Below are 26935 nucleotides of genomic sequence, written 5' to 3'. Positions count from 1 at the left end.
AATGGCATTACTGAGCCAGAAACATGAGAGTCATCCTCCCTTCTTTTCCCCTTAATCCTGGTCACTCTTGTCAACTCACCACAGCAGGTCATGTTGGATCTACCCAAGAAATACACCTCAAGGCCATCCCTCTTTCCCCACTTGTAATATGCCTGTCCCATCAAGGCTCATGATCTCCGACCCTGACCACTCTGCAATGGTCTCCGAGCCAGGCCTTATCTATTCCACTTCAGCACTATCATGTATTCAACAAAAATTCAAAGTGATCTTTTTAAATATAAATTCAATCTCTAGCTTAAAATCCTTCAATGACTTCTCACCAACTCTGAGAATCAAATTCCTACATGAGGTCGCCACTGCCAGCTTCTCCCCTAGCTCCCACTTACGCCCCCACTGCAACCACCTTCCAGATCCAGTGGCCTAAAAACAGCTCCTAAAATATGCCAAACTCCCACTTACAGGGCCCATATATGGAGCCAGTCTATAAGAGGAAGTAATTTTCTGAGTATTGAAATGACCAAGTCCACAAAATTTCACTTTAAGAAAATAATCATGAGATTTAAATACAGGAGTTTCAATGTTTACAAGAAGCTATTACATAACTAAGAGAGAGACTTGCAATTCTATTTAAAAGAGCTCTTCAGTGATGCCCTTGATGAGAAGCATCAGGATTATGCTCAATTATTCTCTAAAATCACAGATCCTGTGACCTGTACATCCAAAACAGGCCAACAAAATGAGGCACTCGCTGGGAAGTGAAATAAAAACCACTACTCTACATGTGTTAAACAAACACAGGTCGTGGCACTTCTAGCTCATTAGGGCTCACTGGGGGATCAAAAGAAGCAAAGCACAAGATCTCTGTTTTCCAGCAAACCTAAAACCTGTGCTAGAGAGATTAAACATCAGGTCAGATTGAGACAAACAAAAACAACTCCTCCCAAAAAAAGTTTATAAAATTATTAGGGGTATGATTTTATCATCAAAATAGAATATACCAGTAAATCTTGAAACACCTTGTGTTCCAAGGTAATCAGAATGCCTTAAAGCTCAAAAGAATTGCTAAACAAGTTTGCATAGACCAAATGTAACTGTATCACACACTACATGGTAAGTTTATGAAAAAATTTCTGACCCTATTATGTAGGTGGGCTGAAAATATAACCAGATCTAAGAAGGGTTAAGATCAACCCATGGTGACAGTTCTATAACAAGTTAAGGGGGAAAGAAAAGTGGTGCGCATGTGCTCCTAAGCGTTGCAGGTGAATGGAGGAAAAACAAATCAAATTCCCATAAAAAGGTTACTTGCCAGTGTTGGAGCCAGAACACTGGGCTATTTTAGGAATGAGTCTAATCCTATGTGACAATTTTTAAAAGTCAACTCTTCCATCTTTTTCTTCCGTTTAAATAATCCTCTTCAATTCCTCTTTCCACACAAGTCCTCTTATCCTAAATGCAATCAGCTGTTTGCTTTCCTTTGGATATCCTGCCTTCCTAACTCATTAGATGTCTTGAATCCAGATGTTCACCAAGAGGCCTGACATCCTCAGGATGGTCAAGAAGGATGCTGAATTAAACATCCATGCCCCACCCCACCCCTAATCTCCCACAATAATCCACTCTAATCCCCAGCTGATTACTGCCCAGTTAGGGTGACCGCAGCCCATAGGAGAGAAGGCCAAACTCACATGGTACTTTCATGCTGTCTCCGCGGAGTAACAAAGAGCATGCGGGTGGGGCGGGCACTGCTGGCATCGGGGTGGGCACTCCACGGCTTAGCATAGCTGTGATCCAGAAACACCAGGTCCAGCTCCCGCTCATGCACCGAGAGCTGGAACAGCAAAGAGGTGCCCATGCGCCGCGCTGAAGTCTGGAAGTCCCTCTCCCCACCGCGGTGGGCCATGTCAGAAGAGGGGCAGCAGGTCAGAGAATGGTTATCTGCATGCTAGTCACCTGCGGTGAAAAGTTTCAGTTCAAGTCAATTCAAACGCTCTGAATTTCTTCCAACCTAGGACATCTTAATAGGCTTCTTATTTTAGTGACCTTCTACCACTGGCAGTTGAGTATTATATAATTACACATCTGTCACACTGCAGACCCTTGCCCGCGTCGGGAGGGTTCCTGAGATCCCACTCCACCACCCAAAACGGCTATGGCGCCCCCTCCATCCTCAGTCTCTACAATTCGGTCCATTGGGAAGCTGGGGGACTGCCTCACGTGGACAGATACTAGACTGGCTTGGCCAGCGCCACAATTTCCCAGGTGGGAGCAACGGGTTTTGGCAAACAAGAGGAATCACAAATAGTACTAATTCCACAGTTAAGGGTCTCGACGGCTGCGAACCATTCTCATGGAGCCGTCTCCGGCCGGAGCGTGAGCGTTGCTGAAACAGTTGCGCAACGTGGGCCTCGGGGAAGCCCTGACGTCTCTCCTTTGTGTTAAGCAAAAGTTTTTTAACTACTTCATAATGCTCTGGAGTTTTAAAAATCTACAGATGAGCGGTCTTCCCCAAAGTCTGTAACAAAATGCTACGCCGGGAAGGCCCCTCTCCCTCACCCAAGGCCCAGGTGGTCCCCACCCCAGGTACCCTCGGGGGTCCTGCCCCCGCGCCTCAAAACCGCTCTAGCAGGCAGGCAGGGCTCGTAATTCGCACTTCACAGACACAGGCGCCGGCTCAAGGCGATGGAGTGACTTGGCCAAGGTCACCGAGAGTTCGCGGCGAGGAGGAGCCGCCTCGCACCCGCCTCCCGCCCGCCCCGGCCGGGCTGAGTGCCCGCGTCACGGCGGCCCGAGCCCGCCCCCGGCCCTACACGATCGTCCGACCCAGACCGCCAGGACCCGGGCTCTAGCGCCCGGCCCCCGCATGCCCCGGGAGCCGGGAGATCCTGGCCGAGTCCCCCTGCCCGCTCCGACCCGGACCACGACCCCTCAGGCCCGCCATCCCGGCCAGGACCGACTCTCCCTCACCCGCAATCGTCCGGCCGCGCGCTCGGCCCGGGCCGGATCCCTGTGCGCGTGCGCGTTACCGCTTCCCCGCCCTGGCGCCCCGGGCACGCAGCAAAACACGGAAGTGGATTCCAGCTGGGAAGGGAGGGGCGGTGAGCCGCAAAACCCGGAAACGATGCTGCTGCAAGGGAACCTCTGCTGCTGCTGCTAAGTCGCTACAGTCGTGTCTGACTCTGCGCGACCCCATAGACGGCAGCCCACCAGGCTCCCCCGTCCCTGGGATTCTCCAGGCAAGAACACTGGAGTGGGTTGCCACTTCCTTCTCCAATGCAGGACAAAGTGAAAAGTGAGAGTGAAGTCGCTCAGTCGTGTCCGACTCTTCGTGACCCCGTGGACCGCGGAGCCTACGAGGCTCCGCCGGCCATGGGATTTTCCAGGAGAGAGTACTGGAGTGGGGTGCCATTGCCTTCTCCAGGGAACCTCTACCTCTGCTTTATTGACTAGCCAAAGCCTTTGACCGTGGATCACAACAAACTGGAAAATTCTTCAAAAGATGGGAATACCAGACCACCTTACCTCCCTTCTGAGAAATGTGTATTCAGGTCAAGAAGCAACAGTTAGAACTGGACATGGAACAACAGACTGGTTCCAAATCAGGAAAGGAGTACGTCAAGGCTGTATGTTGCCACCCTACTTGTTTAACTTATATGCAGAGTACATCATGCAAAATGCCGGGCTGGATGAAGCACAAGCTGAAATCAAGACTTCCGGGAGAAATATCAATAACCTCAGATATGCAGCAGAAAGCGAAGAAGAACTAAAGAACCTCTTGATGAAAGTGAAAGAGGAGAGTGAAAATGTTGGCTTAAAACTCAACATTCAGAAAACTAAGATCATGGCATCTGGTCCCATCACGTCGTGGCAAATGGATGGGGAAACAATGGAAACAGTGACAGACTTTATTTTCTTGGGTTCCAAAATCACTGCAGGTGGTGACTGCAGCCATGAAATTAAAAGACGCTTGCTCCTTGGAAGAAAAGTTGTGTCCAACCTAGACAGCATATTAAAGAGCAGAGACATTACTTTGCCAACAAAGGTCCATCTAATCAAAGTTACGTTTTTGCAGTAAACATGTATGGAGGTGAGAGTTGGACTATAAAGGAGGCGGAGCACTGAAGAATTGATGCTTTTGGACTGTGGTGTTGGAGAAGACTCTTGAGAGTCCCTTAGACTGCAAGGAGATCCAACTAGCGAATCAGGAGGAGAAGGGGCTGACAGAGGATGAGATGGTTGGATGGCATCACCGACTCAATGGACATGCGTTTCAGTAAGCTCCAGGAGTTGGTGATGGACAGGGAGGCCTGGCGTGCTGCAGTCCCTGGGGTCGCAAAGAGTCGGATATGACTGAGCTACTGAACTGAACTGAGAACACATGCAGGCCTCGCCTGCAGACAGCACAGAGTTCGGAGTATGGGTTCTTGCATCTTCAGCAGGAAAAATGAGGGTGAGGAAGGAGGCTGGCTCCTGCAGCCCCTATTCTCGCTGCCCCCCACTGTTGCTTTGTAGATTGCCTGGCCAGGGCCGGGAGGCGGGGCAACCTATTTTCCACTCCGCAAAGCTCATCCCTTACCTACCAGGTTGTGTTCTTTAGGAATTTGCTCCTTATGCTGCATGCCTGAACCTAACACAATACTGTAAAGCAACGAGACTTAAAAAATTTGAAAAAGAAATTTACTCGAGAAACAGCCACAATAAAAATACATGTAAAAATTAAAAGTTGCTGTGAGCCTAAAACTGCTCTAAAAAAAAAAAAAACTATTAAAAATAAATAATTTGTGGAGTGCTGCTTGCTGGTCCCTGCAAAGATGTGTCAAGATGGCCCTACCCTTAAGAAGTTAAAGCGAGGCAGTGCTGCCCTCAAGGCAGAGATTAGACTTTGTGGTTGTACTTAGTTGCTTCAGTGGTGTCCATCTCTTTGCAACCCCGTGGACTGTAGCCCACCAGGTTCCTCTGTCCATGGAATACTCTAGCAAGAATACTGGAGTGAGTTGCCATGCCCTCCTCCAGGGGAGCTTCCCCACTCAGGGATTGAACCCGCATCTCTTGAGTCTCCTGCATTGGCAGGCAGATTCTTTACCTCTGCACCACCTAGGAAGCCCACTGAAAAAAATGTATTATCATAAAAAGAAAATACCAAATACAGTATAGATTTAGCCCCCAAATGAGATATGAATGAAAACAGGTTGCAGGAAAGGCAGGTGTGCTAAACCTGTCATCGTTTGTGATAAGCAACAGTTCAGTTCAGTTCAGTCGCTCAGTCGTGTCTGACTCTTTGCGACCCCATGGACTGCAGCATGCCGGGCCTCCCTGTCCATCACCAACTCCTGGAGTTTACTCAAGCTCATGTCCGTTGAGTCCGTGATGCCATCCAACCATCTCATCCTCTGTCATCCCCTTCTCCTCTGCCTTCAATCTTTCCCAGCATCAGGGTCTTTTCAAATGAGTCAGTTCTTCACATCAGGTGGCCAAAGTATTGGATTATCAGCTTCAGCATCAGTCCTTCCAATGAATATTCAGGACTGATTTCCTTTAGGATAGGTTGGTTGGACCTCCTTGCTGTCCAAGGGACTCTCAAGAGTCTTCTCCAACACCACAGTTCAAAAGCATCAATTCTTCAGTGCTCAGTTTTCTTTATAGTCCAACTTTCACATCCATACATGATTACTGGAAAAACCATAGCTTTGACTAGACAGACCTTTGTTGGCAAAGTAATGTCTCTGCTCTTTAATATGCTGTCTAGGTTGGTCATAACTTTTCTTCCAGGGAGCAAGCATCTTTTAATTTCACGGCTGCAGTCACTGTGATCTGCAGTGATTTTGGAGCCCAAAAATATAAAGTCTGTCACTGTTCCCATTGTTTCCCCATCTATTTGCCATGAAGTGATGGGACCGGATGCCATGATCTTAGTTTTCTGAATGTTGAGTTTTAAGCCAACATTTTCACTCTCCTCTTTCACTTTCATCAAGCTCTTCAGTTCTTCTTTGCTTTCTGCCTTCAGGGTGGTGTCATCTGCATATCCGAGGTTATTGATATTTCCCCTGGCAATCTTGATTCCAGCTTGTGCTTCTTCATCCAGTCCAGCATTTCTCATGATGCACTCTGCATAAAAGTTAAATCTGCAGATAAACAACAGTGCCTGCATGGCAAGTCAGTTGTGTCTGACTCTTTGTGACCCCATGGACTGTATGTTAGCCCTCTAGGCTCCTCTGGTTATGGAATTCTCCAGGCAAGAATACTGGAGTGGGTTGCCATGCCCTCCTCCAGGGTAGATACTGTCTAAAAGTGGTGAGTTGGAAAGTTTAGGAGAGAGAAGCTGGGAGATGGGAAAGGAGTGAAAGATGATGTAAAAGACCCTGATGCTGGGAAAGATTGAAGGTAGATAATCTCTTAAAGTGAAAAATTCAAGAGATGTTATTTAAATATACTATTTAGAGATATAGAGGTTAATATTATTAGGATGATGGAAAAAGAGCAGCCTTTGGTTCATCTTTCACCACCCTTAATTCTCTTGCCCTGGCACTTATTTTGCTTCAGCATTCTGCTGTTTTTTTCTCTTTATGTCTGATCAGCACCGTGTATGAACTGGTATGTTTTCTCTGCCCCTTCTTCCTTCGTCAGCACACCAAGTTAATCATTTTTTTTTCATTCTTTGCCGATCGGGGAGGTGATAAATGGTATCTTATTGTATTTCTTTGCTTATTAATGAGCTTGAATTTTTTTTTGCATTTTTCTTGTTTTGGGGGCTTCTGAGTCCAATTTGGCAAAATGACAAACAGTATCTCATTGCACTTCTTTGATTAGTAAATAGGTTGAATTTGTTTTTGCATCTTTTTTTAAACATCTGTTTGGGCAATCCTCTAATCTAAATTTTGCCCATTTCTCTCTGGAGTATTCATCTTTTTCTTATTGAATTATAAGAACTGTTGCATGTTCCCTACCTTGATATTTGCCTTTTAAGGTATATTTTTCTATATAAGAATCTTAAATTTTATGTGATCCAATCTATCAACCTCTTCCTTTACTGGGTTTGCCTTTTGTGTCATGATTAGTTTGGAAAATCTTTCACAAAGCAACAAGCATTGTGTCATTGTTGGATTTCGAGAAAAACTGTAAGGAAGACTAAAAACAATCCTAGCACCATAATCACACATCCAATTTGGTTTTTTTAAATTGTTGTTGTTCTTTGAATGCTATGCATGTTTCAGAATGTGTAGTAAGCTTAGTGGTAAATTGTTTCATCAACTAATACACATTTTAAAAACATTCATTAATTTTTATGCTAATGGGACTTCCCTGGGGGTCCAGTGGCTAAGACTCCCCACTCCCAATGCAAGGGGTGCAGGTTCCATCCCCGATCAGGAAACTAAGATCCCACATAACCTGTGGCCAAAAAACCAAAACATAAAACAAATTCAATGAAGACTTTCAAAATGGTCCACATCAAAAAACAAAAAAAAAAGTCTTAGTAAGTTCGCATGCCACAACTAAGACCCGGCACAGCCAAGTAAATAAATTGACAAAAAAATTTTTTTCACGCTAACTATTGGATGTAGTTAGATGTAGGTTAAAGTAGAAAAAGCTTAGGGACAACAAAAGCAATGACCTGCTCCTTTCTCATTCTGAGAGGCCTTGAGAGCAATCAAGACACCACAACAAGATTATATAGTCAGTGAGATTTTTCTTTAGAGAGTTTTCTTTAACCTTACAAACCCAGCTGGCTGGCATAGGAATTTGTTAATGAGTAAGCTAGTTTGGTTAAAGAGAGACTCATTATTTAAGCTCCTGTCCTGTTTAGAAAAAGGGAGGCCTCAATGTTTGCTTTCACATTAGGAAGGACTTCTGAAACACCACTGAAATCATCTTTGAGTTCCCTATTCCTTTTGTCAACTCACTTCCCTTCTCTATTTTCTTATGGAAACAGTGTGACTTTGGCAATGATTCAGTCCAGATATCTTGCTTGTATAAAGCAAGATATTCCCCTTTTTCCTGATCTTGAAATTAGAAGGACAGTAAGAATGAGAGAGAAAAGAAAATGGGAAGGAGAAATGAAATTTAGTCAAACTTTTGTTTCTACAGCCCTGGTCACCTCAAGCCACTGGCTTAATCATGCCCTATGACTTATTCCTCTTTCCATTCTCTGCATTCCTCTCCAGAATCAAGAGCCACCGACCTTTGTGACATCACCTCTGTTGCTAAGCAACAGACCTTACTCACCCTATAAGCCCTAGGAGCAGCCCTGGACCCAGGTGCTCCAAGCAGGAAATTTCGCCTGAGAAGGACATTGAGAAGTAGGTGGGGAAGATGCTGCGGCTTATCGTGCAGTCGGCCAAGATTAGCCCACCCCTAAGCCCCCCACCCAGACCCTGCGTGTCCGTGTACTTCAGAGGTAAGAGCCAGGACCCCCAAGAGGCAACATGTGTCCAGTGCAAACTAGATCCATTGGTGCCCTACTGTGTAAAAGATGCCGTGTGACCAGAAGATGAGGTAGACATCATCTGGATCTTTCAAATTTATCATCCTTATTGCTATGAGTTCTCATTATGGCTCCTCCGCCTTCCTTTTTTCCGGTGAATGGCTCTTTGTAACCCCATGAACTGTAGGCCACCAAGCTCCTCTGTCCATGGTATTCTCCAGGCAAGAATACTGGAGTGGGTTACCGTGCCCTCACACACATATTCGTTCCTTGGGAAGAATTTCAGATTTACCAATTTAGAGGTTCTTTGCAGGGCTATGGACTGTTCTTTGTTAAGGATGTTTCTGGAGAAGACAAACTGTAGTGGATAAAGACCTTTTATCCCATTAGAGATGTTTTAGGATGTCTCAGGGTACACTGACTTTACCGTTGATTGTTACTCAACGGTAACAATGGAACCCTTAAATCCCGGTGCCTTAACACAGCAGAAGTTCACCCCTTGCTTACAACCAAGTCTAACGTCAATGGTATAGATCAGGCAGCAATCCTGAATGACTCCTCCAAACAGCAGATTGGGGACCAGCTGCTTGTTGCTGGTGGCTGCAGAGTCACCAGGCATTGCTCTGCTAGCAGACGGTGAGAGTGGACACGGGAGTGGGGAGGGGAATGGAGACTCTCATGGGAAGCTTTGGGAGCCAATCCAGGCAGCAGTTAAGTATCGCCTCCACACTCCATTGGCCAGGACGAGTTACCCGGCGCCACCCTGGTGTGAGATGACTGGGAACTGTGTACCCAGGAGGAAAATGAAATGAACACATAACATTATCTGTCACATGGGGGTGATGTCACTCTTAACGAAAGGAGAGAAATTTAGAAAACTCCAAAGTTAGAATCAGTGCCACATCACATCTGCCAATGTAGATTGGATGTTTTCTTAAAGAGTCTGACCTCTGTTTGCTCACTCGAACCTAGACTTTGAAACATGTCCTATCCATATGCTGGCCCCTTGGTGTCTTTTCAGATGTCAAGAGGACAACTCGTGAGGTGGAAGGCAATCACCCCATGTGGAATGAGGTAAAACACATCAGGGAAAGCCCAGATGAGACGATGACAAGCCCAGCAGTCAGGCTGGGTCCAGACTGACTGTGCTCAGAAGTCTAGAGAGAGGACAGGGGCCTCATCAGCCTTGCCATGGCTGGAGCATCTTGCCCTGTGAGCAGACTCTATGCTGAGAAGTCTGTGTGGGGTCTCAGGGCCATAGCAACCACAGCTGCTCAGAGCTCTTGGCCTTCCTCCCTCACCCTGGGATGGACTCGTCTTGTCCAACAAGCCATCCTGATGTTCCCAGAGACAGGGCTGCCTCTGCAGGATCCCCCCTCATCTCACCCATCCTTGTCCCACCACCTGATTCCCAAGCTGCTTAACCACTAACAAGCCCCCAGTACTGCAGCTAAGCTCTAGGAGCTCAGGTAGGGTGCCCAGCTCCTGGGTGAAGGTAACAAATGCCTCCTCTTGGGAAACTGGACTTGAGGGAGAGTCCTCAGTTCGAGAGAAACACAGTGTCAGACCTTCACCTGCATCTTTTCTCATTTCCTAGAAGGATGGGAAGGGGGCGGGGTAGAGGGAAGATATTGACCTCTCTGTGGCTCCCCCAGACGCTCATCTGGCACCTCTGGAACCACCCCCTGCAGAAGGACTCTTTCCTGCAAATCACCCTTCGAGACATGGGCTCAGTGAAGAAGGAAAGGTGAGGCTCCCCCAGAGAGAGGGGCAGGAGGAGCCTGATTCTCTGACCAAATCTACAGTAGATACTGTGTCTCCAGCCTCTAAGCCTTAACTCAGATGCAAGGACTAGAACCCACTCTAGACAGCTAAAAAAAAAAAAAAGTATCAAGGCTAGGATTACAGATAGATCAAACAGAATTAGGAAACTAGGGACTCAGGAGCGTTCTGTCTCTTTTGAAGACACAGGATCTCAAACCTGTTTCTTTCTGCCCAACACTGGTTTCTCATCACAGCCCCATTCTAGTGCCCTACTGAGTCTGAGCTTCGGCATCCCAGGTCAAAATTCCTAGGACAGAGAATTTGATTGGCCCAGTTTTGGTCAGATGCCCACCTCCTGGTCCAATCAGCTGTTCCTTGGCTCAGGTCCTGTTCCAGAGGAGGGTGGGAGCAGAGTTTCTGGAAAGGGGCTCAGCACAGCATGGCAGAGCCAGTAACTAGGGTGTCCACTGGCAAGGAAGCCCCCAGGTCAATTCCCAGAGAGTTGAGAGTCCTGCGCCCTCTAGTGGATGCTCCCCATCACTGCATCCTTCCTTCTGTCTGGACAGCACAGCCTCAAGGAGGGAAAAGACATCCCTGGATAAAGCTACGCCTGGGACAGTGGCTCAGGATCTCACACCTGCTCCCTGTCTCCCTAGGTTCATTGGCATGGCCACAGTACTGCTCAAGCCCTTGGTGAAAAAACCAAGAAAGATCCTTTTTGTGAATGACCTGACCCTGCTCAACCATTCCATGATGCCCACAGACGTGAGTCGGGCCCCAGGGAGGGTGGCTGAAGGAGTGGGGGGCAGCTGATGAAGCTGGGCCATGCCCGGCAGCAGAGTCTCAGTGTCCCGCTTAACCCAGAGAACATTTTCTACCCTGGGGGACCCATCACACTTGTCATCATCTGCCCAGGTTCCACGACACTCTCCATCTACCTACTCACCCCTCTACCCTTCATACACCCGTTGAGATCAGTATTCAGTCAATTGTCTCCTGGTGTTAGCAATGGTGCTAGGCCTGGGATACAAACTTGAATGAGGCCCACATCTGTTGTCACTCACATGACAAGCACTCCAGCACATGTGTACTGGGGTCTGTAAAGCTAGTTCACTGAGGTCAGGAGGGAATGAATGATTTCACTTGAGAGAAAATGAAAGGCGATGAAGACCAACCAGATGAGAATGAGCAAAGGTGATTTATTCAGAGCTCGCTATTAATGTGTAACAAGGGGCTTCCCTGGTTGCTCAGTGGTAAAGAATCTGCCCGCAATGGAGGAGACACAGGTTCGATCCCTAGGTCAGGAAGATCCCCTAGAGAAAGAAATGGTAATCCACTCCAGTGTTCTTGCCTGGGAAATCCCATGGACAGAGGAGCCTGGTGGATTACAGTCCATGGGGTCACAGAAGAGTTGGACATGACTTAGCGACTAAACAACAACAACAGATATAACAAGGGAGTCAGCCACCAGCACTTGGATTTGACAGAGATGCAAAGGCAGGCAGAGGAGTGATAAAACTCTGTGGTAGAAAAGGGGAAGACTTCAGGTATGTCCTGACGGGAGGCTGTTGATGTGGGGGAAGCTGTGAGTGGACCAGCTAGACGCTGAGTGCCCTATGTGACTGCTTAGGGGTATATATTTGGCTTTCTCCCCTTGGCCCTGAGCTAAAAGTGGGAACAAAATTAAGTGATTCGTCAGTTATTAATCAAGTCCTGGCTGTTTGATGCTAGAGCTGGGGGTCTGACTTTCTATAGGTCTGACTCACAACAAACTGACTTTCTGGGCTGGTTACTGTGAGTATCAGGTTCATTTCCTGAGCTGATTGCAACAGAGTGTAGGTCAGAGTTCCACTTTTATAGATTAAAATAAATTTTTACTGTGGTTTTATTTATTTATTTTGGGCTGTGCTGGGTCTTGGTTGCTGTGCAGGCTTTTTCTCTACTTGTGGCAAGCAAGGGCTTCTCTCTAGTTGCAGTGTGAAGGCTTCTCATTGCAATGGCTTCTGCAGTTGCAGAGCACCAGCTCTAGGGCGCTCACATTTCAGTAGTTGCAGCTCCCGAGCTCTGGAGCACAGGCTCAATAGTTGTTGGGCATGGGCTTAGTTGCTTTTTGGCATGTGGGATCTTCCTGGACCAGGGGTCAAACCTGTGTCTCCTGCATTGGCAGGAGGATTCTTAACCACTGAGCCACCAGGGAAGCCCTATAGATGGCTTTTAAGGAGAGGCGTGGTGGCTCAGATGAATCCACCTGAAATGCAGGAGACACAAGTTCAATCCCTGGGTTGGGGAGATCCCCTGGAAGAGGGCATGGCGACGCACTCCAATGTTCTTGCCTGGAAGATCCCCACGGACAGAGGAGCCTGCTGGGCTGTAGTCCATGGGGTCGCAGAGTCGGACGTGACGGGGCGACTGAGCACAGCCACACGTGGGTTTGCCCAGCGGAGAGGGAAGAGAGACAGCCCCTGGCAGGGCCATAAGGGGCTTGCGCGGAGGCTGGGGGCCAGGAAGGCAGCGCGGCATGTTCAGGAGGCTGGGCTGCCTGCGCTGCCGGCACTGGGGGTGGTGCGGGGGGGCTTGGCTGTGGGAGAGCCGAGACTGGGTGGTGGCCAGGGGCCAGAAGTGAAGGGCCTCGTGGGGTCTACGCGGTAAGCTGTGACTTTACTCTGATAGTTTAGGGCACTTAGGGAGTTTACGGGTCAATTCTGACGATGGATGAGCAGTGAGGGCACTTGGAGGCAGGAGGTCAGTTGGGTGTTTGCTGGAGTTCCCACACGACGTCATGAGACGCTGGGCTAGTTTAGCATCAGTGGTCTGGACTGGTCCCAAGTCACTTCTCTCATCCCCACCCTGCGGCATTCTGTTCTGTCACCACCAGTGTCACGCGCCTCCTCTGTTCTTCAACCCCCATCCGCAGTGACCCATGGCTCTCTCCCCATCAGCTCATAATCTCCCTCCGCCCCAGACTGCACCGTCCCCCCTGCTGTGGCCCAGTGCCGTGGTCAGCATCACCCCACCCAGGATGGCTGGGTGTGACTCCTGCCACGATGGACCAGGCTCCAGCGCTGTGGTCTTGCCAGGGATTGCAGGATCTTACAGCTCCCTGCCTTTGCCTTGCAGTGCACCATCACCTTACAGGCAGCCCTTATGACCTACAAGGATATGGAGAAGATCGGTATGTGCTTCCACGGGGCTGAGCCCTGCCCTTCTCCAACCATAGCTGGATGGGCTCTTGGGAATCTTGGAGACCCAACCCTTGAGGCCTATAGGATTGTGAGATCTCCAGACGCCTGCCCAATATGTCTACTTGTCACCGTAGACATAAGACTCAGCCTCCAACGGGCTGCAGAGGGAGGCAAGGATGGCCATTTCCAAGAGCGTGCCCCACCCATGTATAAAGAGTGAGGCCCAGGGTTACCGAGGGTAGGGGGGGACCATGGGAGGGTTCTGGGGGTCATGTGTCCTTACCAGGGCCTCCTGGTTGTGATTTTAGCCAGCGCTGGGGACACTGAGGACAGAACGATGAAATGGGGGACATGCCCCCAAGTGTCCTGCTCTCCCCCCATGAGAGCCCACCCTGGGCTGTTTCCCCAGGTGATGAAGACCTCCTGGCCATAACAGCTCAAGAGGTGGCTAAGCAGAAGCTGATGTTTCCCAGTGCCACAGTGCACAAGGCTCTGTCCCCAAAGCCTCAGCACTTCCAGGTGAGAACCTTTACTGAGTCTCAGGAGAGAAGAAGAAACACAGATCATAGATTGAACTGCACAGAAGTTTAAAATGTTCAGTTCCTACCAACACAACATTGTAAAACAACTATACTCTAATAAACACTGAAAAAAATAAATTAATACTACTATGGTGAAAAAAAACCCATAACCTGAATGATTATTTTTTAATTTATTGAAACATGTTTTATGTTCCAGAATATGGTCTTTCTTGGTAAATATTCTGTGCACACTTAAGAATAATTTGCACTCTGCCCCTGTTGGATCAAATAGTCTATAAATGTCCATCGGGTCAAGTTGATTGATTGTTGTTATTGTTGTTTAGTTTCTAAGTCATGTCCAATTCTTTTGCAACCCCATGGACTGTGGCCCACCAGCCTCCTCTGTCCATGGAATTTCCCAGGCAAGAATACTGGAGTGGGTTGCCATTTCCTTCTCCAGGGGATCTTCCCGACCCAGAGATGGAACCCAGTCTCCTGCCTTGGCTGGTGGGTTCTTTACTGCTGAGCCACTGGGGAAGCCAAGTTGATTGATAGTGCTATTCAAATATACTATACCATGATGATTTTCTGCCCACCTGCTATATCAATGGAGAGAAAAGTTTTTGTTTATTTCTCTTTATACTTCTGTCAGTTTTTACTTCATATATTCTGAAGATCTGTTATACCCTGACAAGGGTATAAACAAAAATGTTTATAATCTTTATACGTCCTCTTCATTAACTGGTCCTTTTATCACTATGAAATAAACTTCTTTATCTCTGGTAAAAAATAAATAATTAAATAAAATTAAATAAAGTGTTCAATTCTGTAAAAAGATCACAAGTATAAAACACAATATACTGTGGGACTTCCCTGGTGGTCCAGTGGCTAAGACTCCCCACTCCCAATGCAGGGGTCCCAGGTTCAATCCCTGGGACTAGATCCCACATGCTGTAACTAAAGAGCCTACATGCCATAACTAAGACTTGGTACAGTCAAATAAATATTTAAAACACACAAAACGAAACAACAACTGAGAAATGTTGGACCCTATTCTGTAACAAGTCCCTCCCACTCAGTAAACCCTGTGTGCACCCAAAATGATAGGGCGAAGTGGAGGTGACAGTTCCCACAGGAGGAAACAGGGAGCCAGAGCCTTCCCAGGGCTGTGGGGCCTCTTTCCATCGGCAGTAGACGCTGCTTACTAGAGCGTTGTTCTTTCAGAGGAGAGTCCCCCTTGACAAATAGGAGCCTGGACCCCCAACGTCAGTTTCCCCTGGTCTCTCCCTGCAGGTCCGAGTGCAAGTGTTTGAAGCCCGGCAGCTGATGGGCAACGACATCAAACCAGTGGTGAAGGTGGTCATTGCAGGCCACCAGCACCACTCACGGATCAAGATGGGGAACAACCCTTTCTTCAATGAGGTGGGCAGCCCATGCCCTTCAGAGCTGAATGGGGCCCTTGGGTCAAAGGGGCCGGCCGAGGGCTAGGCCTTTCCTGCTGGTGGACGGTAAGCTTGCTCCCCGCCTCTGCCGCTTTCATTTGTTTGTTCCACAAAACTGGGCACAGATGGTCCACCACGGAGAGAATAGCACGTGAGCACATAAATGATGACAATGGGGCAAGACTGCAGTGGACAGGGATGTGGGGGAACAGACATCTGGGGAGACAGGAATCTGGGGGGACAAGGGCCTGGGGGATAAAAATCTGGGAGGGCCACTGATGCAGCCAGAAAATGCAGGCCCCATGTAGAAGTGATAGCAATCTGGCCCCATCACTTCATGGCAAATGGAAGGGGAAAAGGTGGAAGCAGCGACAGACTTTCTTTTCTTGGGCTCCAAAATCACTGCTGACGGTTACTACAGCCATGAAATTAAAAGACAGTTGCTCCTTGGAAGAAGAGCTGTGACAAACCTAGACAACTTCAATGTCTCTGTATTAAAAAGCAGAGGCATCACTTTGCTGACAAAGGTTTGCATAGCTGAGAGCTCTGGTTTTTCTAGTAGTCAGGTATGGATATGAGAGTTGGACCATAAAGAAAGCTGAGTGCTGAAGAATTGATGCTTTCAAATTATGGTTCTGGAGAAGATTCTTGAGAATCCCTTGGACTGCAAGAGGATCAAACCAGTCAATCCTAAAGGAGATCAGTCCTGAATATTCATTGGAAGGACTGATGCTGAAGCTGAAGCTCCAGTACTTTGGCCACCTGATGCGAAGAGCTGACTCATTAGAAAAGACTGCGATGCTGGGAAAGATTGAAAGCAGGAGGAGAAGGGGACAACAGAGGATGCGATGGTTGGATGGCATCACCAATTCCATGAACGAGTTTGAGCAGGCTCCGGGAGTTGGTGATGGACAGGGAAGCCTGGCGTGCTGCCGTCCATGGGGCCGCAAAGAGTCGGACACGACTGAGTAACTGAACAAGAATGCTTACTTTGCCGGCGCTGGGGCCTCCCATCCTGGCATCATGACTGACGCAATAAGAACTCCATAAATAAGCGCTGAATTAATCTGTGACTAGATCACCAAAGGAAAGAGAGAAGCACATTGGGGGCAGGGAACAGAGGGTGGAGAGGACTCAGAAAAGTCTCCTGAAACCTTGAAGGAAGAGTCTACCAAGGAAAGAGGGACAAGATGGAGAAAAATAATTCAGGAAAAAGGAACTGTGTTCTCAGAGACCTGGAAGGAAGAAACAGTAGGGCTGGTTGGCAAAACTGTAGACATGGGTGGAGCTGGGATGGGGGGTGGCCGTAGGTAAGCCTACAAAATGTGCTGCGGCCTCATCATGGATGGGACCTGAGAGCCATGGAGGGACTCAAGCAGGAGGGTGACAGGGCCAGGTCCACTCTGGCGGTGGGGGGGACGTTCTGGCTGCAGCAGGAAGTGGGGGTGTGGTGGACAGACAGGGCGATCTGGAAAGAGGCGGACACTTTCATCTCCATCCCAGGACAGTGTGATGGGCTCTGAGCTGCTCCCAGGTCCTCCAGGGATTCCCCTACACCACCCTTTTCTGGATAAAAAATCCTTTAGGACCTGGGCAGGCCTCTGCTTCTGCAAGCGGAGCACGTGGGTGGTAAGGAGCTGAAGGTCACTGAAATGGGCAAATGACAGGCAGAAGCCTCTTAGTTCAGGCTTGCTCAGTCCCTGGGGGATGTGATGGAGACATGTTTCCCACTCCCACCCCCAGCCCCCTCCCATTCTCTCTACTTCAGATCTTCTTTCAGAATTTTTATGAGGCTCCTATGAAGTTCTTCGATGAGATCATCTTAATCCAGGTGAGGAGCCGGGCAAGACAGGTTCACTTTTCTTTCCCACCTCAATTCTGAAAAGTGCTTCACTCCCCTCCAGCCCCATCTGTAGAGCTAGAGTCACATCAGATGGTCTTTCTGACCCCAAGGCAGCATCTCTGCCACCTTCTTCACCCTAGCAGCCAGACACCCGCCCGATCCATCCATCCAGCCATCCACTTATTCATTCATTCAATGAATGTTATGAAATGCCAACTGATAGGCCCTGAGCTTAGCTCCAAGGTGAACAAAGCAACCCTTTCCCATGTACCAGGATTTTCATGTCACCAAAGGACCCCTCAAACGTCCCCTCCAAATGAGACATTCCATTCTTCGACCACAGGGAGCCCAGTAACAATGGGAAACTTGTATTTATCAAATGCCTCCTATGTGCCCAGCACAGGGCTAGTGAGACCAAGGCTTCTCCCTTGAAGAGTTCTTAGGAAACAGCCAAGATAGGATGCAGAGGAGAAAGCTGAGAGCAAGTTTACCTTGTGGAGACCAAGTGAATTGACCTCTCTGATCAATTTCCTCATCCTGAAAGTGGAAATAAAAATCTGAACTTCTCAGGGGTCCTCTGAGAATTAAATGAGAAACACTACTTGGAAGTGTCAGTCATTAGGAAGCGTTGAGTCAGTCCTGGAGAGCCCAGATGTACCCTGCCATTCCTCTCATGGGGTTGGGGAAATCAGGGTTGTGAATAACAAATCTTTCTGGGAATTCCCTGCAGGTGATGAACTCCTCAGTGATGAGATTCAATGCAGAGATTGGGAGATTCCAAGTGAGCACTGGATGGAGGAGGAGGTTTGGTGAAATAGTTACAGAGACCCACCCAGGGCTACTTGCCCCAGGCTAGGGAAAAGGACTGAGATTTTCAGGCAGGAAGATCCAGTTGTTAATCCACCTACCAACTGGGTGATTTAGACAAGTTATTCGGAGGCTCTACTTCCTCATCTGTAAAATGGGGATAATAACATACTCAACCCACAGGATTTTTGTGAGGAATAAAGTACATAACATTTATGAGAGTGCTGGGTGCCACCTTGACTCCCCCACACTTAGAATATTTATGGACACAGCTCACATCTCTGTCTCCAGAAAATGGAAACAGGATCCAAAAGGTCAACTAATTGTTGGAAAACCTGGAGAAAGACTGCCCTTGAAGACAGAGTGAAAAGATTTGCTTTGGCAAAGACCCAGGTTGAGAAATGAAGAACATTCACACAATCATGAAGGGCTAACCAAAAGGTAGGGTTGCCAGGTTAAATCCAGAAGGCCCTGGAAATTTTTAATCTTAAACAACAGGTACTTTTTAAATGTAAGTATGTCCCCAATATTTCATGGCTCCTCATGAAATATTGATGGGGACCTACGTTTACTAAAAAAAAAGCCGTTATTTATCTGTAATCTTAATTTAAACTGGCATCTGTATTTTTATTTCCTAAATCTGGCAACTCTTGGGAAAGGGCCCTACCCTTGGGAAAGGCAAATTTAGGACAAGTCAAAGGAAGGTTTCTTTCTCACAACTTGTAATAAGCATGTGAGTGTTCATAACCTGCCCCTCTCCCAACCGAGTCTCAAAGAAGCAGCACAGGCCCAGGAGTTAAGAGATTCTGGAATGGTTGGGGGTGCCTGAGTTGGGCAGATCCCCTGGAGTAGAAAATGGCAACCCACTCCAGTACTCTTGCCTGGAGAATCCCATGAACAGCAGAGCCTGCTGGGCTACAGTCCATGGGGTTGCAAAGAGTCTGACATGACTGATTTAAAAGTAATGGCCCGAAACGGCAATTGCTTTGTACCAACCTAAATATTTTGAATCAAATCTCAGACATATAATTTTACTTTAAAACATTTCATTACCTATTTCAAAAACATACAGACTTTATTAAGCATAATTAAATACAATGACAACATCTAAACACCTTTATAATTCCTGGCTAGCACTAAATATCTGGTCAGTGTTCAAATATCCCTAATTGTCTCATGAATTCCTTCTACAGTTTATTTAAATCAGGATCCAAACCTAGTGCACATATTGCAGTTGATTGAAATATATTTTTAGGTGTATTTTATTCAGTTTGTCTTGCACCCTAGTTTTCTTTGCATCTCTTTTTCTTTTTTTAATATTTATTTATTCAACTGCCTTAGGTCTCAGTTTTGGCACTCAGGATGCTCACTGTGTCGTGCAAGCACTTTCAGAGTAGCTTGCAGACTCTCGTCCTGAAATGAGGGCTCAGTAGTTGTGGCTCAAGGGCTTGGTTGCCCCACAGCACATGGGATCTTAGTTCCCTGTATTGTAAGGTGGATTCTTAAGCACTGGACCACTAAGGAAGTCTGGCCATTTATTTCTTGAAGCAACTGGATAGTTTGTCCTGCAGAGTTTTCCCTCAGTCTGGATCTTGCTGACTGTACCTCCAGGGGCTCTCATCTCATGATCCTCCACCCAGGTATTTGCTATCTAGAGGCTGGATCAGACTTAGGTCAATTATTTGGCAAGATGACATCACCTACAGGCACAGAATGACTGCTGGTCTCTTTCTTTGTTGTTAACAGCTATTGATGATCACTGCCTAGATCTATTGCCCATTAGAGGTGAATAAGTTTTGTTTTGGTTTGTTTTCTTCCAGCTTTATTTGAGATATAATTGACATACAATGATGTATAAACGTTTTAAATGTATAATTTGATACATTTTCAAATATGTATTTGAAACCATTATCACAATCAAGATAATGAACATAGTGACTTCCCTGGAAGTCCAGTGGTTAAGACTCTGAACTTCCACTGCAGGGAACACAGGTTAGATCCCTAGTTGGAGAGCTAGGATTCCACATGCTTCACTGTCAAAAAACCGAAACCAAAACTGAAGCAGTGTTGTTGCAAATTCAATAAAGGTGTTAAAAATGGTCCACATCAAAAACAAACAAACAGAATATCTATCTCCCAGGGAAAAACATCTATCTCCTATAGTCTGTTGGCCAACTCCTCAGCCATCCTCTTCCGCAGGATGGGATAAACACTTTCCTCCACTCAGGCATAGGGAAGAACAAGGCTGTGTTTGTCAGCAGTGCTGGTGGTGTCAAGGGTCCTTTCAATCCAAGCCTCCTTACTAGTTGTGAGACTCTGGGCTCTTGGCTCAAAGTCAACATCTGCCTCTGTAGAGTGGAGATTACAATGGGCCAACTTCCAGGTTGCTGTAAAGATGAAAGGAACTAGGGCGGGACAAGTCCATGAGAGCCGACTCATTGGAAAAGACCCTGATGCTGGGAAAGGCTGAGGGCAAGAGGAGAAGAGGGTGGCAGAGGATGAGATGATTAGATAGCTTCACTGCCTCAGTGGACATGAGTCTGAGCAAACTTCGGGAGATAGTGAAGGTCCAGGAAGCCTAGCATGCTGCAGTTCATGGGGTCACAAACAGTCAGACACAACTTAGCAATGGGACAGCAACAAAGTACATGAATTGTCATCAAGTTGGTTGGTTATTACAAATCTTGGCTGGAGACCCTAACTAATCCTTTCTCTACGGTGTTTTCAGACAGATATCGGGTTCATCTACAACTGTCCAGGTAGGTAATCATTGTTGGAAATGTGAGTGTCTTCTGAGAAAAACCAGTCAGGTGCTGAAATCATCTTAAAATTCCTGTATATTCAACGCATGGTGGGGGAAGAGGCTGTGGGTTATTTTCTGTACTTGGCAACATTTTACTGTACTTCATGGCTTTTGCTTAATGATACTGTACTTTATGACTTCCCCAATGGTTCATCGGGTAAAGAGTCCACCTGCCAATGCAGCAGATGCAGGTTTGATCCCTGGGTTGGGAAGATTCCCTGGAGTAGGAAATGGCTTCCCACTCCAGTATTCTTGCCTGGAAAATCCCATGGACAGAGGAGCCTGGCGGGCTACAGTCCAAAGGGTCGCAAAGTGTTGGACACGACTGAATGACTAAGCACAAAGAAGTGAGTCCCATTTCCCTCTGCCCCTGGATGGAAACCAGAATATATGAGACACTTTTCCACACACGTGCCCCCACTCCAGAAGCAAAGACTGGTTCCAGGGAAGAAGAGGGGAACTGGAGGCTGGTCTCCCACGGGCCCTCTGCCTCTCCAGGTCACACACTCCTGAGGAAATGGCTTGGCCTCTGCCAGCCAAGTGAACGCAACAGTGGTGTGAGAGGCTACCTGAAAGTCACCATCTGTGCCCTTGGTGTGGGCGACCAGGCCCCGGTGAGGCTGCCCCCCGCACCTCGGGACATTTCTTATCCTGGCTGCTTCTGTGGGTGACCAGCCCCCAGGACCCCCAGGCAGCCACTGCTGTTCACACGCTTTCCTTTGTTCGCTGTGTTACTTCCCGGTTGCCCGTCCCCACCCCAAGCAAGCCCAAGGTTGGGGAAGCCGAGTCTGGTGGCCTGTGACCTCCTTGTGATTCTAACCCTCTCAGCTCTCTGGTCCCTCCAGGTCGATCAGAGACTGACCTACAGGGCTGACGACATGGACACTCGGATCTTCAAGTCGTCGGTGGTGCCCATCAGCATGGCCTACCTGCAGTTCTTCATCTACTGTGCCGAGGACCTCCACCTCAGTCAGTCGGGGCTGGGCAGGGAGTGGCCCCGGCCACCTGGGCTCCTCACAGGGCTCCCCAGTTCCATTCTGACATTAAGACTTGGGGTGGGGAGGGGGGGCTGAAATCCACCGAGAATGGTTTTATGAAGGCGCCTTTAAAATGGGCCACGAGCCCCTGACTTGTCCCTAATACCCATATTCAAGGTTCCTTCTGCCAGCCCCCACCCCCGTCGTGTGCCAGGACACACCGGGGCACAGGGAAGCAGAGTGAAGGTGGGAGGGGTCTGCCCAGGGGGCACGAAACCAAATGATGAGGGAGGGTTTTCATTATGAGGTCCTGTCTCTTCTCCATTTCCTCCTCCTGAAAAATGATGCTGCTGCAGAAATCTTTTAACTTCTTATTCTTAGAGAAACACTACTCTGTGAGTCCTGTGCTGGAGGTGGAACTAATTGGGGAAAAGGTAAGCATGAAAACGGTCTGAAGCTTAGAGACATTGGCACCTAGAAAAAAATAGCTTGGAGGAAAAGACTGGGTCTGAGGCCAGGACCCCAGGAGTCATACCCCAGTTATGAGTGATGTGATCCCGTGGGACCAGGGAGGGTCTCTGTGAAGGTGGAGGCCATGGCTTAGTCAGCCCGTATCCCAGAGCTGTGCCCAGTGCCTTGAAGGGAGAAGATGCCCAGCGAAAACCAAACATCGAAATGCACAGATGGTGGACCAGTGAACAACAAGTCCGCAAATGCACACCATTGGAACTGTCGCTGAGCCCTTTGAACCTCAGTTTCTGCATCTAGACATGGAAGGTTCTGGGCAAGGGAGTTGTTAACATTCCCTGAAGCTCTCTGAACACACAGTAGCATTTTCCAAAGTGTGCTGATGGATGTCATGGGCAAAAAAAAAAAAAAAAAAAAAAAAGGACCCTGTGTTCAAATTTGGGGAATTCTGGGCTGAAATTAAGTATATTTGTCTCAAGATTCATCGAGCATCATTTCTACCATATCTTACCTATTAGAAGAAGTCATTAAATCTAGCCCAGACAAATGGGGAGGGAGGTTAGTGTCCGCCTTTTGAAGGAGAGCATACCAAAGGGTGTGTGGATATATTCTAAGAGCACCACACTGAGTATTTATTTCCCAGTGAGTGGTTTGGTCTCTGGGAGTAGGTGAGATACTGTTGGGTGGCAGAGGCACACATATTTTCAGAAATGTTAATATGTCTATATTTTTCTTAGAGTGTATGAAAAAGTTTAACCAGTCTAATTTAACCAGCACCTCCCTTGACTTTACCAACATGATTGCTTAGAATAAGGCTAGGTTTAAAAATAAAATCAAGTGATACTTTGAAAAGGAGTATGCCATCAGTATCATTGTTGCTGACTTTTTGTTGGGATTTTAGAATTTCTCGAACAAAAGCAATATGTTTGCACTCATGTAATGTTGGAAAAGACCCTGATGCTGGGAGGGATTGGGGGCAGGAGGAGAAGGGAACGACAGAGGATGAGATGGCTGGATGGCATCACCGACTCGATGGGCATGAGTTTGAGTAAACTCCGGGAGTTGGTGATGGACAGGGAGGCCTGGCGTGCTGCGATGCATGGGGTCACAGAGAGTCGAACACGACTGAGCGACTGAACTTAACTGAACTAAATAGTAACCCTCTATTTAAAAGTTAAATCAATTGAAAGCTGATTTGAGGGAAAATGTGAAGAAGTCTGGCTCTAGATAGCTACTCAAAGGACTGAAGTTGTAGCTGATGAGAGCTGTCAAAGTCTCCTTGGACCAGGAACTCCCATGACCAACTCTGTGCTGCAGACAGGGTCCACCCATAGGCTGGACGAGAAGGGCTGGGAGGTGAGGCCAGTGGAGGGAGGAGGGACAGGCTGGACTGATATTTCTTTGGGATATTCCCAGCTCAAGACACATGTGCAGACCCAAACCGAGACCCCGATATGGAACCAGATCCTGACCTTCCGGATTCAGGTATTGCTTTTTCATCATGCTTTCTCTTCCTCACCCCTCCACAAACAGAAGGGGTGTTGGTAAGGGGCATGTGAGGGAAGTTAGGGGTGGGAGGGGGCAGGGAGTTCTGCTTTATAGGGAGCATGAGGAAGCCCAGGACATATTACAGTGAACCTTACTTGAAATGAATGGGGGGAATCCCCTGGTGGTCCAGTGGTTAGGACTCCATGCTTTCACTGTTCCTCATCAGGGAACGAGGATCCTGCAAGTGCAAGCTGTGCTGTGAGGCCAAAAAAAAAAAAAAAAAAAAGGGAAACAAATATGACCCAGATGATTTCAACTAATGATCAAGTTCAGTTCAGTTCAGTTGCTCAGTCGTGTCCGATTCTTTGCGACCCCATGAACCGCAGCATGCCAGGCCTCCCTGTCCATCACCAACTCCTGGAGTCCACCCAAACCCATGTCCATTGAGTCAGTGATGCCATCCAACCATCTCATCCTCTGTCGTCCCCTTCTCCTCATGCCCTCAATCTTTCTCAGCACCAGGGTCTTTTCAAATGAGTCACCTCTTCGCATCAGGTGGCCAAAGTACTGGAGTTTCAGCTTCAACATCAGTCCTTCCAATGAACACCCAGGACTGATCTTTAGGATGGACTGGTTGGATCTCCTTGCAGTCCAAGGGACTCTCAAGAGTCTTCTCCAACACCACAGTTCAAAAGCATCAATTCTTCGGCACTCAGCTTTCTTTATGGTCCAACTCTCACATCCATACAGGAAAAACCACAGCCTTGACTAGACACATCTTTGTTGGCAAAGTAATGTCTCTGCTTTTTAATATGCTGTCTAGGTTGGTCATAACTTTCCTTCCAAGGAGTAAGCTTTTAATTCCATGGCTGCAGTCACCATCTGCAGTGATTTTGGAGCCCAGAAAAATAAAGTCAGCCACTGTTTTCACTGTTTCCCATCTATCTGCCATGAAGTGATGGGACCAGATGCCATGATCTTAGTTTTCTGAATGTTGAGCTTTAAGCCAACTTTTTCACTCTCCTCTTTCACTTTCATTAAGAGGCTCTTTAGTTCTTCTTCGCTTTCTGCCATAAGGGTGGTGTCATCTGCATATATGAGGTTATTGATATTTCTCTCGGCAATCTTGTTTCCAGCTTCTGCTTCCTCCAGCCTGGTATTTCTCATGATGTACTCTGCATATAAGTTAAATAAGCAGGGTGACAATATACAGCCTTGACGTATGCCTGTTCCTGTTTGGAACCAGTCTGTTGTTCCATGTCCAGTTGTAACTGTTGCTTCCTGACCTGCATACAGGTTTCTCAAGAGGCAGGTCAGGTGGTCTGGTATTCCCATCTCTTTCAGAATTTTCCACAGTTTATTGTGATCCACATAGTCAAAGGCTTTGGCATAGTCAACAAGGCAGAAATAGATGTTTTTCTGGAACTCTCTTGCTTTTTCGATGATCCAATCATTAAGGCCAGGTTAGAAAAAAAGTGAAATGAATGGGCCCTAAGACTGAACTTTCCAGAGAACTTAAACATGCCCTTTCACTTACATTAAAAAAAAAAAAAACCACTTTAAAAACCCATTATAAATTATACTATGCATTTTCTTATCTTCTAATCAAAGTGCCCTGAATATAATTGTATCTCTTTGTTGATGGCTTTAGAGGCACTACAAGAGCATAATTATGTCCGGGGCTATGTGCAGTGTGGGACTGTTTGTTACTATAATAAGTGGTCTCAACGTGGTGGGGCTTTTAGTCTGATTTCTACAGCTTTTCAGTCCTCCTCAGTCACCTGTCAGCAGTGTGGATGACAATTTTCTTCCAAGTCCTGCGAGAGCTATGACTGACTTTTGACTCCATGCAAGGCTTGTAAAAACTGTGTGTAAAATAAGAGTCAGCAATCTGAGAGAGGACTTGAGCACTCTCGTGTGAGTGTGTAGAACTTTGTGTGGCACTTGTTTGGCTACCCAGAGGGTGTTTCACTGTCCTTAAACCTTACACTGGAAAAGACCCTGATGCTGGGAAAGATTGAAAGCAGGAGAAGAGGGTGGCAGAGGGAAGCCTGGCATGCTGCAGTCCATGGGGTCGCAAAGAGTTAGCCACCACTTAGCAACTCAACACCACCACCACCAACAACAACATACCTTACATTTGTGTGATGTGAAATTAGCAAAGGAGATCCCCTCTGCCTTTCTATGGACCCTTCTCCCTGCTTCTCCCAGAAACATCTCCATCTACCTCTCCGTGAGTCAGCATTTTTAACCATTTCTCTCCATCCCCACCTTCTTGGGTGATTTTGTAGACTCTTAAAGAAGGACCTAGTCCTTCCCGCACCCTTGCTCTCTCCCCCTGTGCTGGCTGGGATGAGGCTCATGACAGGAATCCTTGGATGCTCTGTGGATGCTCAGGGCCTTGGACGTCCTCTCTCATGTTCAGCTTCCTCCGGGCTCGGAAAACAGTGGGGGAGGGGCAGGCCCCCCATCCCTGAAAGAGGCCTTCCCATGTTTGAAGATGTCCAAACACCCCAGACCCTCACCCATTTCCTGTAGATGCAGTCTCTCTCTAGAGCTGGGGCTGTTTGGGTGGCGGCCTGACTGTTGCTGGCAGTTCAGTCACTAAGTCATGTCCAACTCTTTGCAGCTCCATGGACTGTAGCCCACCAGGCTCCTCTCTCCATAGGTTCTCCAGGCAAGAATACTGGAGTGGGCTGCCATGCCCCTCCTCTTCCTGACCCAGGGATCGAACCTGGGTCTCCTGCATTGCAGGCAGTCTCCTGCATGGCAGGCGGATTCTTTACCAACTGGACCACCAGAGAAGCGCTATTGCCTGTTGCCAGCCTTCTGGACCTCACTGTGAAGTGGCAGGATGACCACCTGCAGTCAGTGACATCTGAGGCCAGCTGGTCAGGGGCCTAGCAAGGCAGGCTGCAGGGGGCACTGCTGACAATGGTCTGTGCCAGTTAGCAGTTCAGGGGCCCCCAGACAGGAGGGCAATCAAAACAAAGAAGTGGGAAAGGGGAAGAGAATTCTCAAAGATAGATGAAAATATGGTTCCATCAATTTGTAGGGTTTGGTGCTTTGGAAGACCTGGGTACCCAAGGGCACCCCTCTCTCCACTTCCAGTGTCCTTCCTTAAGCAGGGTGATCTCATGGCTTACTCAAGCTGCTCGGTGGGAAAGCCCTTTCTTTATATATGTACTTTTAAACATTTATTTATTTGTCCACACTGGATC

At 47.6% G+C, this 26935-nt stretch overlaps 2 protein-coding genes across 8 annotated transcripts in view; one reads left to right on the top strand and one right to left on the bottom strand.

The window, feature by feature from the left end:
• KANSL3 (KAT8 regulatory NSL complex subunit 3) overlaps positions 1 to 3044 on the bottom strand; it is a 70979-nt gene extending 67935 nt beyond the window's left edge. For 2 of the 7 annotated variants that reach the window (XR_009694867.1, XM_061156008.1), the window contains exons 1-2: positions 2344 to 2709; positions 1689 to 1953 (exon numbers count right to left, since the gene is read on the bottom strand). Coding sequence is in view for 6 of the 7 variants with exons in the window: in XM_061156008.1 (XP_061011991.1) it covers positions 1689 to 1903 (215 nt within the window). In the remaining variant the exon portion in view is untranslated. Of the gene's footprint in view, positions 1 to 1688; positions 1954 to 2343; positions 2715 to 2967 lie in introns of those variants that run through there. The other 5 variants (XM_061156006.1, XM_061156005.1, XM_061156010.1 and 2 more) reach the window with 5 other exon arrangements.
• Positions 3045 to 8307: 5263 nt separating this feature from the next.
• FER1L5 (fer-1 like family member 5) overlaps positions 8308 to 26935 on the top strand; it is a 55189-nt gene continuing 36561 nt past the window's right edge. The window contains exons 1-14 of the mRNA XM_061156132.1: positions 8308 to 8392; positions 9441 to 9493; positions 10075 to 10166; positions 10840 to 10948; positions 13301 to 13355; positions 13775 to 13884; positions 15180 to 15308; positions 17097 to 17159; positions 17902 to 17952; positions 20707 to 20737; positions 21280 to 21395; positions 21627 to 21750; positions 22140 to 22192; positions 23643 to 23711. Coding sequence (XP_061012115.1) covers positions 8308 to 8392; positions 9441 to 9493; positions 10075 to 10166; positions 10840 to 10948; positions 13301 to 13355; positions 13775 to 13884; positions 15180 to 15308; positions 17097 to 17159; positions 17902 to 17952; positions 20707 to 20737; positions 21280 to 21395; positions 21627 to 21750; positions 22140 to 22192; positions 23643 to 23711 — 1140 coding nt within the window. The remainder of the gene's footprint in view (positions 8393 to 9440; positions 9494 to 10074; positions 10167 to 10839; positions 10949 to 13300; positions 13356 to 13774; positions 13885 to 15179; positions 15309 to 17096; positions 17160 to 17901; positions 17953 to 20706; positions 20738 to 21279; positions 21396 to 21626; positions 21751 to 22139; positions 22193 to 23642; positions 23712 to 26935) is intronic.

The sequence above is a fragment of the Dama dama genome, chromosome 11, assembly GCF_033118175.1.
Source record: "Dama dama isolate Ldn47 chromosome 11, ASM3311817v1, whole genome shotgun sequence".
Lineage (NCBI taxonomy): Eukaryota > Metazoa > Chordata > Mammalia > Artiodactyla > Cervidae > Dama > Dama dama.
The sequence above is the reverse complement of the archived record's forward strand: the minus strand, read 5'-3'. Positions and strand labels throughout refer to the sequence as shown.